Source organism: Bos indicus x Bos taurus, chromosome 21 (assembly GCF_003369695.1).
Source record: "Bos indicus x Bos taurus breed Angus x Brahman F1 hybrid chromosome 21, Bos_hybrid_MaternalHap_v2.0, whole genome shotgun sequence".
In the NCBI taxonomy this organism is placed as follows: Eukaryota; Metazoa; Chordata; class Mammalia; order Artiodactyla; family Bovidae; genus Bos; species Bos indicus x Bos taurus.
In genome coordinates this window covers 34,806,840-34,820,815 of record NC_040096.1, presented here as the reverse complement: position 1 = coordinate 34,820,815, position 13,976 = coordinate 34,806,840, and the positions used below count along the sequence as shown (strand labels likewise).

At 44.6% G+C, this 13,976-nt stretch overlaps 1 protein-coding gene across 1 annotated transcript; it reads left to right on the top strand.

The window, feature by feature from the left end:
- Window positions 1-10,249: 10,249 nt before the first annotated feature.
- LOC113879711 (granzyme B-like) lies at window positions 10,250-13,754 on the top strand. The gene is made up of 5 exons (XM_027521422.1): window positions 10,250-10,417; window positions 11,661-11,808; window positions 12,295-12,430; window positions 12,628-12,885; window positions 13,515-13,754. Exons 1-5 carry the CDS (start codon window positions 10,363-10,365, stop codon window positions 13,656-13,658), a joined length of 741 nt encoding a protein of 246 aa, XP_027377223.1. The 5' UTR covers window positions 10,250-10,362; the 3' UTR covers window positions 13,659-13,754.
- Window positions 13,755-13,976: the final 222 nt, after the last annotated feature.

The window sequence follows — 13,976 nt, the reverse complement described above, 5'->3', positions numbered from 1 at the left end:
AGTATTCTTGCCTGGAGAATCCCATGGACAGAGGAGCCTGGTGGGCTACAGTCCATAGAGTTGCAAAGAGTCAGACACGGCTGAGCAACTAAGCACAGCACACATTACAGCAGTGTGGTATCACAGGAAATCATCTTGCCACGGTTCTACTAGTAAAATGTGTTCTCAGCAGTGCAGCAGGTTTCTACAATGCCTCATTTCTCTAGGGCAGACTTTGCAGGGCTGAGTAGAATACTCCGAGTCTTGCTTGGTTCCACTGTTGCTCCCTGGTACTTGGTCATAAAGAGAGAAACATAATAACAGGGAGTTATCTACAACTAGGAGATGACATATCAAGACTGAAAGACAGAAGATGTGACACAAAAATTCCTAGGAGTGAATTAGATTTTCCAAATACAACACTTAGTTGAATGTGCCCTGAAGTATGAGATATAAAGACTGAACAATTTCACAGTCATATACTGGGGGTTCTGGGAAATGTTTCAGCAGCATCTCTCTTACCTACCCCCAAACCAAACCATTTGCCACATCCCGTACAGACATGATAAGAAAACGCATAACCCTAGACCCCGAGTGAGATGGGAGGAGAAAGAGACCACTCACTCCAGAACCTTAAGGTGAGACCTTTAGGTCTTGTGAGAACAAAATGCTTTGGGGGAAAGGAAATGGTCTGGTGGACAAAGATACTGGGGAGATAAAGATTCAAGTGGGGAGTAGAGGGTTGGGGGGGGGTCTTAAGTGTGTTTCAAGGTTACATCAAAGGCACCATCACAACACAAAACTCTTCTGTCTCATTCCCATTCAGAAACACAAAAACTGGTTTTTCAGGTTCTGTATTTTCATATTTGCCCCCCAGTTTGCTGGGGTAGGCACACTGTTCTCACTCAAGACCACTTCTTCTCTCCTTTCCTCTACAATCTTCTCCCTACTCATCACTCCAGATATCTAACCACTCAAGAATTTTACTGAATTATCCTCAATGCAAAATCCAGAGCTTACCCTTTGTTGGCTAAACAACGATTAGAGTAGGCAACAAGGAAAAATTAAAGGGTGTTCTAGTGTTTACCCAAACTCTGGAAATCCCATGGAAGTATATCTGCTCTGCACACATTTTCTCTCCACATCCCTGCCCTCTCGATTCATCATTACTACAGAGAAGTAGTAACAGAAGTAAACAGAAGTACCCTTTCCCCACTCTATCACATAACTTAGATTCTCCTTCACTGACAGATCTTTCCTTAAAACTGTCTTTGATCTTATACTAGCACCCCAGACATTCTGACTATCTTCCTACACTCCTAATAGAAATGCAGGGATAACTCCTAACTGAGGCAGGAATCCCTTCTCAACAACATGAATGAGACTCATGGTCGATCAGTTGAGGCCAAGTTCTGAACCCTTATGCCTATAGGTTCTTGTTTTAGGTATAACAAGACAGTGATCAGGCTCAGGGAAACTGATTTATTGCAACAGACTCAAATGTCATGCATGAATGTGAGAAGGTGTTAATGTGGCAATATCATATCATCGTCACTGCCTACAAGAAATGGCCAGGCTGACTTCCAGTAGGCGCTAATTATTCGAGGGTAAAGTCCAAGGGGATTACCTATTATGAGCCAGGCATGACATTATTTTGCATGTTGGGGGGAAATATCTGGGTTCAAAGGATAAACTCAAAGAGAATGTATGATCCAAATGAACTCTTCCATCACAATATGGTAGCCACTTTAATTTCTAAGAGAACCAGAGTCATACATTATAGATATAGACAGAAACTTTTATTCTTCAGAACCCCCTTAACATTTCCCCAGAATACAGAGGGAACAATATAGGAAGTGGTTAAGTTTGTAGAGCTACAGGTAAGTTCACAGACCTCTCCACTCTTTCAAGCTAAGTGAAGTCAGAAAAGCTCCTTTACTTCTCAGTGCCTTAGCTTTCTGATGTGTGACATGAAAGACACAGCCGTGCTAATGCAGAGGGTTGGAGTGAGGACCCATGATCAGTGATCAAAAACGGGAGCCAGCATTATAGTGTCAGATATTATTTCTTTCATTGGTTCAGTGGACTGAAGCACACCTTTTCCAGAGAATATCTTTTTATTATTACTTATTTTACTTAGACACAGAATCTTAAAGTTTCAAGCCACAGATGGTTTTTTACTATCTCTTATTGTGGTTCCCTTTGGTCACATCTAGGAAGAAATTTAGCCTCTCCACTGAGGCTTTTTCCAGGTAGGGGGTCTTTCTTAAGAAAGTTCCTGTGTCATGCTCTTTTCCACGTGAAAAATATTCTCAAGTGGTTACAGAGATTGAGCAGCCTTCGCAGCACAACTAAACAGAGATAAGGTAACAGAGATTTCAGTGACAGCGAAAGCTAGGAATATAGTACTTGCAAAAATAGTTTGGAAAAGTCACTAGACAGATGGATGATGGCACCACTCAACAAACAATGCAGTGCTTGGGGGATGGAGACAGTGTAATTCCCAGAGTGCAGTTCTGTATTCAAAATCTCCAGTTTTAGAGGGTTGGGATGAGGAGTGGTGGGAGGGGGGATCAAGGGGAAGGGACTATATATATATATACACTTATAACTGGTTTGCATTGTTGTATGGCAGAAACCAGCACAACATTGTAAAGCAATTATCTTCCAATTTTTAAAAATCCAGTTTTCAATGAAAATACACAAATACAAAGAAATAAGAAAGTAAGGTCTAGTCATAGAGGGAAAAAAAAGGAACTTGATAGAAAACATCTTTGAGGATAATTAGGAAAGGCGGAGGAACCAGAGATCAAATTGCCAACATTTGCTCTGTCATAGAGAAAGCAACGGAGAAGGCAATGGCACCCCACTCCAGTATTCCTGCCTGGAAAATCCCATGGATGGAGGAGCCTGGTGGGCTGCAGTCCATGGGGTCGCTAAGAGTCGGACACGGCTGAGCAACTTCACTTTCACTTTTCACTTTCATGCATTGGAGAAGGAAATGGCAACCCACTCCAGTGTTCTTGCCTGGAGAATCCCAGGGATGGGGGGGCCTCGTGGGCTGCTGTCTATGGGGTCGCACAGAGTCGGACACGACTGAAGCGACTTAGCAGCAGCAGCAGCAGAGAAAGCAAGGGAATTCCAGAAAAACATCTACTTCTGTTTCACTGACTATGCTAAAGCCTTTGACTGTGTGGAAAATTCTTAAAGAGATGGGAATACCAGACCATCTTACCTGTCTTCTGAGAAACCTGTGTGAGGGTCAAGAAGCAAGAGTTAGAACCTTACATCGAACAACTGACTGGTTCAAAATTGGAAAAAGAATATGACAAGGCTGTTTATTGTTATCTTGCTTATTTAACTTATATGCAGAGTACATCATGTGAAATGCTGGACTGGATGAATCACAAGCTGGAATCAAGATTGCTGGGAGAAATATCAACAACCTCAGATAAGGAGATGATATCACCCTAATGGTAGAAAGTGATTAGGAACTTAAGAGCCTCTTGAAGAGGGTGAAAGAAGAGAGTGAAAAAGGCAGCTTAAAACTCAATATTAAAAAAACTAAGATCCACGACATCCGGTCCCATTACTTCATGGAAAATAGAAGGGGAATAGGTGGAAGTAGTGACAGATTTCCTCTTCTTGGGCTCTAAAATCACTGTGGACCGCGGCCACGAAATTAGAAGACAATCGCTTCTTGGCAGGAAAACTATGACCTAGACAGTATATTAAAAAGCAAAGCCATCACTTTGCTGACAAAGGCCTGTGTAGTTAAAGCTATGGTTTTTCCAGTAGTCATGTACAGATGTGAAAGTTGGACCATAAAGAAGGCAGAGAGTCGAAGAATTGATGCTTCCAAACTGTGGTGCTAGAGAGGATTCTTTTGAGTCCCTTGGACAGCAAGGAAATCAAACCAGTCAATACTAAAGGAAATCAACCCTGAATATTCATTGGAAGAACTGATGCTAAAGCTGAAGCTCCAATACTTTGGCCACCAGATGCAAACAGCCTGATGAAAAGACCCTGATACTGGGAAAGATTGAAGGCAGAAGGAGAAGAGGGTGACAGAGGATGAGATGGTTGAATAGCATTGGATTCAATGGACATGAACTTGGGCAAACTCCGGGAGATGGTGAGGGAGAAGGAGGCCTGGCATGCCATAGCCTGTGGGATCACAAACAGTCAGACACAACTTGGCAACTGAACACACAAATACTGCTTATACCAAAGATTTTAAATTGACTGTCTTAAAAACATTCAAAGAAGAAAAAAAAATACTCAAAGAGCTGAAGGAACCATGAAAGGAACTAAAGCAAATCAGAACAATATATGAAAATATAGAGAATGTCTATAAAGAGATACAAATTAAAATTCTGGAACTGAAAAGCACACTAACAGACATAAAAATTTCAATAGAGAATTTCAACAGTAGGTATGACCAGGCAGAGGAAAGAATCAGTGAACTTCGAGGGAAAATAAAATAATTCAGTCTGAAGAGTGGAAAGGAAAAAAGAATGAAAAATGAGCAGAATTTAAGGGACCTATGAGATACTATCAAATGTACTAACATATGCATTAAGGGAGTCACAAAAGGAGAAGAACGAAGGGTCAGAAAAAAATACTTGAAGAAATAATGGCTAAAAAGATCCCAAATCTGATGAAACATCAGATCAGATCAGTCGTGCAGTCATGTCCGACTCTTTGCGACCCCATGAATCGCAGCACGCCAGGCCTCCCTGTCCATCATCAACTCCCGGAGTTCACTCAGACTCACGTCCATCGAGTCAGTGTTGCCATCCAGCCATCTCATCCTCTGTCGTCCCCTTCTCTTCCCCGCCAATCCCTCCCAGCATCAAGGTCTTTTCCAATGAGTCAACTCTTCGCATGAGGTGGCCAAAGTACTGGAGTTTCAGCTTCAGCATCATTCCTTCTAAAGAAATCCCAGGGCTGATCTCCTTCAGAATGGACTGGTTGGATCTCCTTGCAGTCCAAAGGACTCTCAAGAGTCTTCTCCAACACCACAGTTCAAAAGCATTAATTCTTCGGCGCTCAGCCTTCTTCACAGTCCAACTCTCACATCCACACATGACCACAGGAAAGACCATAGCCAAATAACAAAGAAGCCCAACAAACTCCCAAATAGTCTCAAAGAGATCCACACTGAGACACACTACAACCAAACTGTCAAGGGCCAAAGACAAAATCTTGAAAGCATCGAGACAGAAGTGATGACTTATGGACAAGTGATTTTTCAATGAGATTAATGCCCAATTTCTCATCAGCAACCATAGAGGCAGTAGCATGACATATTTAAATTGCTGAAAGGAAAAGATCTGGCAACCAAAAATTATATATCTGGTAAAACTGCCCTCCAAAAATGAAGAAATAAAGATGTTCCCAGATAGACAAAAGCTAGGGGAATTAATCATTGTTACTGCCCTGTAGACCTGCCCTGGGCTTCCCTGGTGGCTCAGCAGTAGAGAATTCACCTGAAATGCAGAAGACACGGGACTTGAAGTTTTGATCCCTGCATTGGGAAGATCCCCTGGAGGAGGGCACAGCAACCCACTCCAGTATTTCTTGCCTGGAAAATCCCATGGACAGAAGAGACTGGGGGCTACAGTCCATAGTGTCACAGAGTCGGACACAACTGAAGTGACTGAGTTCAGCACAGCACACAGACCTGCCCTACTCGAAATGCTAAGGAGGATCCTTTAAGTTGAAACACAAAGACACCAGATGGCAACTTGAAGCCAAATGAAGAAAACAAAATCTCTGGTCAAAATAACCACATAGATAATTATAAAATCTAGTAGTATTTGTATTTTTGGCTTTTAATTTCTTTTTGTTTCTCATATGGTTTAAAAGACAAATGCATAAAACAATAATTATAACCTATGTCAATGGACACACATGTATAAAGGTGTAATTTGTGACAATAACAAGGTGGGCGATGGAACTAGGTAGGAACAGAGTTAATGTATAATGTTGAGGCTACACTGATATGTATTCAAAGTATATTGTTATAAATTTAGGGCATTAACCATGGTAACCATTAAGAAAGTAACTTTAAAATATACAGAACAGGAAATGAAGAGGGCTTCAAAATAGCACCCTAGGGGGAAAAGTGATCAAACACAATAGAAGGCAATTTTGAAGAAACAGAAAATACATAAAACAAATAAAAACCAAGTAGCAAAATGGCAAAAGTCCCTCATTATCAGCAATCACTTCAACTGTAAGTGGATTAACCTAACCAATTGAAAGACAGATTGGAAGAATGAATTTAAAAATACGGTCTAACTCCATGTAGCTTGCAAGAGACTCCCTTTAGATCCAAAGACAAAAATGGGTGAAAATGAAACCATGGAAGAAGATGTGCTATGTAAATAGTAATCAAGAGGAAATTGGAATGGTTATAACAATACTAGATAAAATAGATTTTAAGTGAAAAATTGTTAAAAGAGACAACATTATATATTGACAAAAGATCAATTAAGAAGACATAACACACCAAACATCAGAACTCCAAAATATATGAAGCAACATCGAGAGAATTGAGGAGAGAAATAGTTTTATAAAAATAGTTGGATACCTCAATATCTTACTTTCAGTAGTAAATAGTACATCTATAAACCAATTAGACTACACATACTCCTCAAGGGCATATGAAGAATTCCCTAGGATAGACAATAGGTTAGGCCATAAAACATTTCTCAATACGTTTTAAAAGACTGAAATAATACTTCAGCAATACGTGAGCCGTCAACTTCAAGATGTTCAAGCTGGTTTTAGAAAAGGCAGAGGAACCAGAGATCAAATTGCCAACATCCACTGGATTATGGAAAAAGGAAGAGAGTTCCAGAAAAATATCTATTTCTGCTTTATTGACTATGCCAAAGCCTTTGACTGTATGGATCACAATAAACTGTGGAAAATTCTGAAAGAGATGGGAATGCCAGAACACCTGACCTGCCTCTTGAGAAATTTGTATGCAGGTCAGGAAGCAACAGTTAGAACGGACATGGAACAACAGACTGGTTCCAAATAGGAAAAGGAGTACTTCAAGGCTGTATATTGTTACCCTGCTTATTTAACTTCTATGCAGACTACATCATGAGAAACGCTGGATTGGAAGAAGCACAAGCTGGAATCAAGATTGCCGGGAGAAATATCAATAACCTCAGATACGCAGATGACACCACCCTTATGGCAGAAAGTGAAGAGGAACTAAAAAGCCTCTTGATGTAAGTGAAAGAGGAGAGTGAAAAGTTGGCTTAAAGCTCAACATCCAGAAAATGAAGATCATGGCATCTTGTCCCATCATTTCATGGCAAATAGATAGGGAAACAATGGAAACAGTGTCAGACTTTATTTTGGGGGGCTCCAAAATCACTGCAGATGGTGATTGCACCCATGAAATTAAAAGACGCTTACTCCTTGGAAGGAAAGTTATGACCTACCTAAATAGCATATTCAAAAGCAGAGACATTACTTTGCCAACAAAGGTCCGTCTAGTCAAGGCTATGGTTTTTCCAGTGGTCATGTATGGATCTGAAAGTTGGACTGTGAAGAAAGCTGAGCACCAAAGACTTGATGTTTTTGAACTGTGGTGTTGGAGAAGACTCTTGAGAGTCCCCTGGGCTGCAAGGAGATCCAACCAGTCCATCCTAAAGGAGATCAGTCCTGGGTGTTCTTTGGAAGGACTGATGCTAAAGCTGAAATTCCAATACTTTGGCCACCTCATGTAAAGAGTTGACTCATTGGAAAAGACTCTGTTGCTGGGAAGGATTGGGGGCAGGAGGAGAAGGGGACGACAGAGGATGAGATGGCTGGATGGCATCACCGACTCGATGGACGTGAGTTTGGGAGAACTCCGGGAGTCGGTGATGGCCAGGGAGGCCTGGCGTGCTGCGATTCATGGGGTCGCAAAGAGTCGGACACAACTGAGTGACTGAACTGAACTGAACTGAACTGAATACAAATTATCTTTTTTAACCACAGTGGAAGGAAGCTAGAAATGAATAACAAAAGGAAAACTGGAAAATTCACAAACATGGAACTATATGGAAATTAAACAACACGATCTTAAGTAACCAGTGGGCCTAAGAAGAAATATAAGAAAGGTTAGAAAGTACTTTGAGACAAGTGAAAATGAAATACAACATACCAAATGTATAAGACGCTGTAAAAGTAATGTTCAGAGGAAAATATATAACTATAAATGAGTTAAAGAAGAAGAAATATTCCTAACCCACAATACAACTTTAAGCCTAACGAAACTAAAAATAGATCAAACCACTCAAGCCAGCAGATATAAGGAAATACTAAAGATTAGAGCCAAATAATCAAAATAAAAAGAATCAACAAACCAAAAGTTGGTTCTTTGAAAAGATCAATAGAATTGGTAAACTTTTAGCTAGACCAACAAAAAAAGAGAGAGAGAAGATTCACATTACTAAAATCAGAAATTTAAAAAAGGGGACATTAACTACCAACCTCAGAGAAATTAAAAGAATTGTTAGAGAATACTATCAATGTGTGCACACCAACAAATTAGATAAAATCAAGATGAAATGAACAGTTCCCTGGAAATACAGAAATAACCGAAGCTGATTCAAAAATAAACAGGAAATCTAATCAGACTTATGACAATAAAGAGATTGAATCAAAAATCAAAAACCTTCTAACAAAGAAAATCCTAGGCTACCCTGGTGAATTCTATAAAACATTTAAAGAAGAATTAACACAAGTCTTACCCAGTATTGTTCCAAAAAATTAAAGAAGGGGGAACACTTCCTAATACTTCCTACTATCATCCCAAGTATTTTAAATGCACTGCCTATGATAATAATCTGTCTGTGAGACATAAGCAAATGAGTAATATTTTTCCTTTCTACTTTCCAAGTTTTCTTAATGAACATATACTACACAAAAATTTTAAAAATTTCTACTGGTGGGCAAACTAAGTTCAAAAAAGTAAAGGTTTGATAAATGTATATGGTTTGATAAGGAGGATATTTACCCTGGAATTACATCTTTTGATGCATAATATTCCTCAGAAATAAAGTATAGACTACGTCAAGATAGACACTTAAATCCCCAGACTCTAACCACTGACAGATTCTCTGTTGTTCTTGAACAGGGCTGGGTTTGGACTATTTAGAAAGAACTGTCCCTTATTTCCATACAGCAAGGTCTTCAGCAGAGTTTGTTCAGCCACTGTGAGTTTCTAAAGTGCCTGACCTGCTAAATCTGAAGTGTGGCCCTCAGGACACAGCACAGACAATACTCAAAGGACAATTATTGGTCTTTGGTCACCCAGCATGCTTTCCTACTTCACATGGCATGGGCAACTTAGTAATCCAAACTTTGGCGAACCAGCCCTTTCCCTGTCTTAGTTCAGATGGTTTAGGTGGAACCCACCCCAGCCTACTCAAAGGAGGAATGACCTAGACTTACATCAATCTGTAGACTCAGTTTCTAGAGCCATAGTGATTCGTTAAATTAGGCCAATAAATGTCAAGTGCAGTACGTTTGTTTGCAAAACATGGCAAGAGAAATGGACTCTCACTCTGAGCATTTGTAATTTTTTTAAATGGTGGGGGTCTTTTGGTTTTTGGTTTTTTAAATTTATTTATTTTAATTGGAGGCTACTTACTTTACGATATTGTAGTGGTTTTGCCATACATTGACATGAATCAGCCATGGGTGTACATGTGTTGGAAAGGAAGTTAAGATGATGAGTGGATGACCATATGGACTTAGTAGGTGGCAGTCGAGCTCTGTGCATCCCTGGACCACAGCCCTTCCCATGCTGCATTCTGGTCATGGATGTTTCTTTCTCCTCCAGCAGATGGTCAGCTCTCTAAGGGAAGGAGAGGCATCTCCAGTGTGTTTGGTCATAACATAGAGAAGATCTTAAACCCACAACTGCTCAAGAAATTATCGTGTGGACTTAGCAGCATGGAAATGAGACCCTGATGGTTCTACCACTGGGGACTCTGGTTTGTGGGCTCTACTACCTCTACTGGTCGAGGTACACCCTACACTCTACTACACCCTACAGTCCCCACCTTGTACTCTTGGGTTCCTGCTCTGGCTGGAACAAGTGGTCTGCTCTGAGTCATCATCTGTGGGTACTGGTGTGGTCATTGTATGTTTCTCACACAACCACCCAGAGAACGTCATCAGGCAGATGGAGTGGGGGTGGGGCAAGCTTTCATAGAAAGCTTTTAGGATGAAGCATCGCAAAGCCAGAGGGGAACACGAGATCACTGAGTCCCCTGACACTTCGTTTCTCTCCAAGAGGCTGGGGGATCTGAAAGAGAGCCAGGAGGTAGCGCCAGCATCTCCATCCTGGGCAGTCTTTCTAGGAAGATGAAGCCTCTCCTGCTCCTGGTGGCCTTTCTCCTGACCCCCAGGGCAAAGGCAGGTGAGTGACCATCCCCCTCCTAGGGGCCCAACCCCATCCCCCAGGTGGCACAGAGGTCCTGCCCATTCTGCATGTCCCTGATCTAGCTATCCACCAGGCAGGAACATTCCGAACACCAGCTCCCATCCCACCTCATACCAGGGAGTATGATGCTGGATAAACCGCCAGCAGGAACGACAGAGCAAAGCCTGCTCTCAAGAGGAGCCAGTGGGTACCAGCCCCTCCTGCAGCCCTACCTCTGCCATCTGGAAAGTGGAAATTTCCCAGAAGTGATGGCAGATGGTCGCAAACTGGAGAAAAGAAAATACTAAATTGCCCCTGAAGAGGGCAGAGTGGGTCTGGCCTCTGCTTCTAGTTACCTCAGCATCTGCTTGGCAGACCCTGGAGTTGGTGCCTCTGTGTGTGCTCAATCCCTAGGACACACAGGCCCTTTACCCAACTCGACTTCCCTTCCCAGGCCATCAGGGGCTCCTCTCTTTCAAGGATGAAGCCAGTGTTTGGTAGACCTGAACTGCTCTGCTTCCCAGAAGCCCACTAGCACTGGCCATACCAACAGCCCCCACCCAGAGGGCCATTGTGAGCAGGGAGGATGCAGGAGGGGGCATGGTCACTCCTTCATGCAGCCAACAAATACTCATTGGGCACTTACTACCACTCAGGCCCTGAGAAAGAGGCTATGGTGACATCTAGGTCCCTACTCTGAATTCCTGTGCCCTGGAAAACAGGGCTATCTTGAATAAAATAGGGTAACGGGGCCCTTAGAAAATCACCTGGAATGCAGCACAGGTGGGGGAGGAATTTTCAGAAGCCTCTAGGACTTTGCTATCCCTAGGACAGGTATGAAAAGTGAAAGTGTTACTCAGTCCTGTCTGACTCTTTGAGACCCCAAGGACTGTAGCCCACCAGTCTCCTCTGTCCATGGAATTCTCCAGGCAAGAATACTGGAGTGGGTTGCCATTCTCTTCTCCAGGAGATCTTCCCAGCCCAGATATCGAACCTAAGTCTCCTGCATTGCAGGCAGATTCTATGCTCACCTGCAATTATGTGTGGGAGACAGATTCGCAGACCCAGACAGCTGCTCTGTTCTAGAGGAGGAAGTTGAGCCCCATTCCCAGCCTCCTCCTGCCCCACCAACTCCAGGCCAGGCGGGACTCCCCAGTGCCCAGCAGTCCTGAACATGAAGCTGATGCCAACAAGGTACACTCAGTGGGGGCACACAAGCAGAACAGCCCTTTTCCTTCAGGGGAGATCATCGGGGGCCATGAAGCCAAGCCCCACTCCCGCCCCTACATGGCATATCTTCAGTACTGGAATCAGGATGTCCAGAGTAGGTGCGGTGGGTTCCTGGTTCGACAGGACTTCGTGCTGACAGCCGCTCACTGCAACGGAAGGTGAGGAGCAGCAAGTAGCCCGTACCTTTCTGAACACCCTTGGCAAGGGAGCCATGCCTTTTTTCTCCAGGAGCAACCAGGCTGTTAGGAACATTGAGCCAGGAGGGCTCCTGGGAGGGCAAGAAAGAGGGCAGCAGGAGAGTGAGAGGGTGAGAAAGAGGGAAGGTCATTGCCGGAGGCGTTGCTGAAGTGAGAGAGACGAGACATAGGGCGCGCCTGGATATCAGAATGCAAACCAATGCAACTTCACATGTGTTCCTAGGGCTAACTGCCCATGGAGAACAGTTGTGCTCTTCCCAATGGCTCCAGAATCTGACCTTGGCTGCCAAGGAACAGACAGTACAGACAGCTTAGCCCCCAGGGCCCTCCTGGTGCCTGCGCTTCCCCTCAGTGGGAGCCTTGCCCTGGAGTCACCTGCCCTTCATGGCTCCAGGGCTGTAAACCCTGAGGCTGTGACCCCTATCTCCTGCTCTGGTCTCTGTGCAGCTCAATCAAAGTCACCCTGGGGGCCCACAACATCAAACAGCAGGAGAGGACCCAGCAGGTCATCAGGGTGAGAAGAGCCATCAGCCACCCTGACTATAATCCTAAGAACTTCTCCAACGACATCATGTTATTAAAGGTAAACCGCCCTGCTTCTCATGCCCTCCTGGGATCAGCTCGTTTCCCCTCCCAGGACCTCCTACCCCTTTCTTCCCTCTCATCCTGGCCACCTGACCCGTCCCTGTGGCTCAGGAGAGAGGGGAGACTTGTCAGCGTCATTGCCGTGTCCAGGCTCAGGGACCACTGGCTGAGCCAGACTCTTGTCTCTTCCCACAGCTGGAGAGAAAGGCCAAGCAGACATCAGCTGTGAAGCCCCTTAGTCTGCCCAGGACCAAGGCCCGGGTGAAGCCAGGACAGACGTGCAGCGTGGCCGGCTGGGGGAGGGACTCCACGGACACCTACGCTGACACACTACAGGAGGTAAAGCTGATCGTGCAGGAGGATCAAAAGTGTGAGGCCTACTTACGCAACTTTTATAACCGCGCCATCCAGCTGTGTGTGGGGGACCCAAAGACAAAGAAAGCTTCCTTTCAGGTGAGAATCACAGCCTACCTTGCTTGGATCTGGGGAGAAGGGTGTTGGCAGAAGATCTGGGACCTGGGGACCGCCTCACCCTCTAGGCTTGGGACCTCTCTCCAGGAGTAAAAGGGGGAACAGCCGGAGCAGGAAGGACCTAGAGTCTCTGCAAGCCACACAAGACCTGCAGTGAATCCCAACCTGGCGCTCCTTTGGAAGGGAGAATCTGCCATGCACTGAGGCTCAGGTGTTAGAAAACCAAGCTTCCTGAGTGGGAGGTGGTTCAGTCTGCTCAGAGCTGGAACCCACCTGCTTACTGAGCTCCTCCTCCCTGATGAGTGTCAGCCCTCCCACCTGCTTCCCTGTCCTAACAGCAGCCTGGAGCCAGTAGCCCCCAGCATCTAGAGAGAGAGGGGATGGAGACCTGGGGGCAGAGAAGGAGCTGCCCTCTGGGGGAAGTGAAGCAGGGACAATGTCCAGTCAGGGCTTGGCAGCCGGGAGCCCATAGACCTGCCTTGCTCTCTTGTCTCACACATGGAGGCCTTGCGAAGTGGCCTTCTCAGAGAGGGGTCTTGAAATGGCAGGGTGGGAGAGAGGGCAGGACCAGGAGGAGAGCAGACTCAGTCCTTCCCCTTCTCTGTCCTCAGGGGGACTCGGGGGGCCCTCTCGTGTGTGACAATGTGGCCCAGGGCATTGTCTCTTATGGAAAAAGAGATGGATCAACTCCACGGGCCTTCACCAAAGTCTCAAGTTTCCTGCCCTGGATAAAGAAAACCATGAAAAGCCTCTGACTGCAGGAACCAGACCATCTTCCCTGGGGCTGATCCAGAATCACACTGCAGGGTTGGGGGTGCCCACAGCTCAATAAATGTCTCTCAGCAGAGCTCGAAGGGCTGGTTGCTTGTTTATTCTCTGACTCTTATTCACGGGCATCTAGTCTGTGCTTAGAAAGGCAATGACAGGATTCTGCTGTTTTCTGCTTCCTCCTCTCCCCACTCCCACCATCTCTTCCCCTAAACCCCATGCAAAGCTGTCACCCAGGTCTGCTTACCCACACCTGTCTTCCAGGGCCGGCCCTCCCGCCAGGGCTGAAGCTGAGCACCATCAGG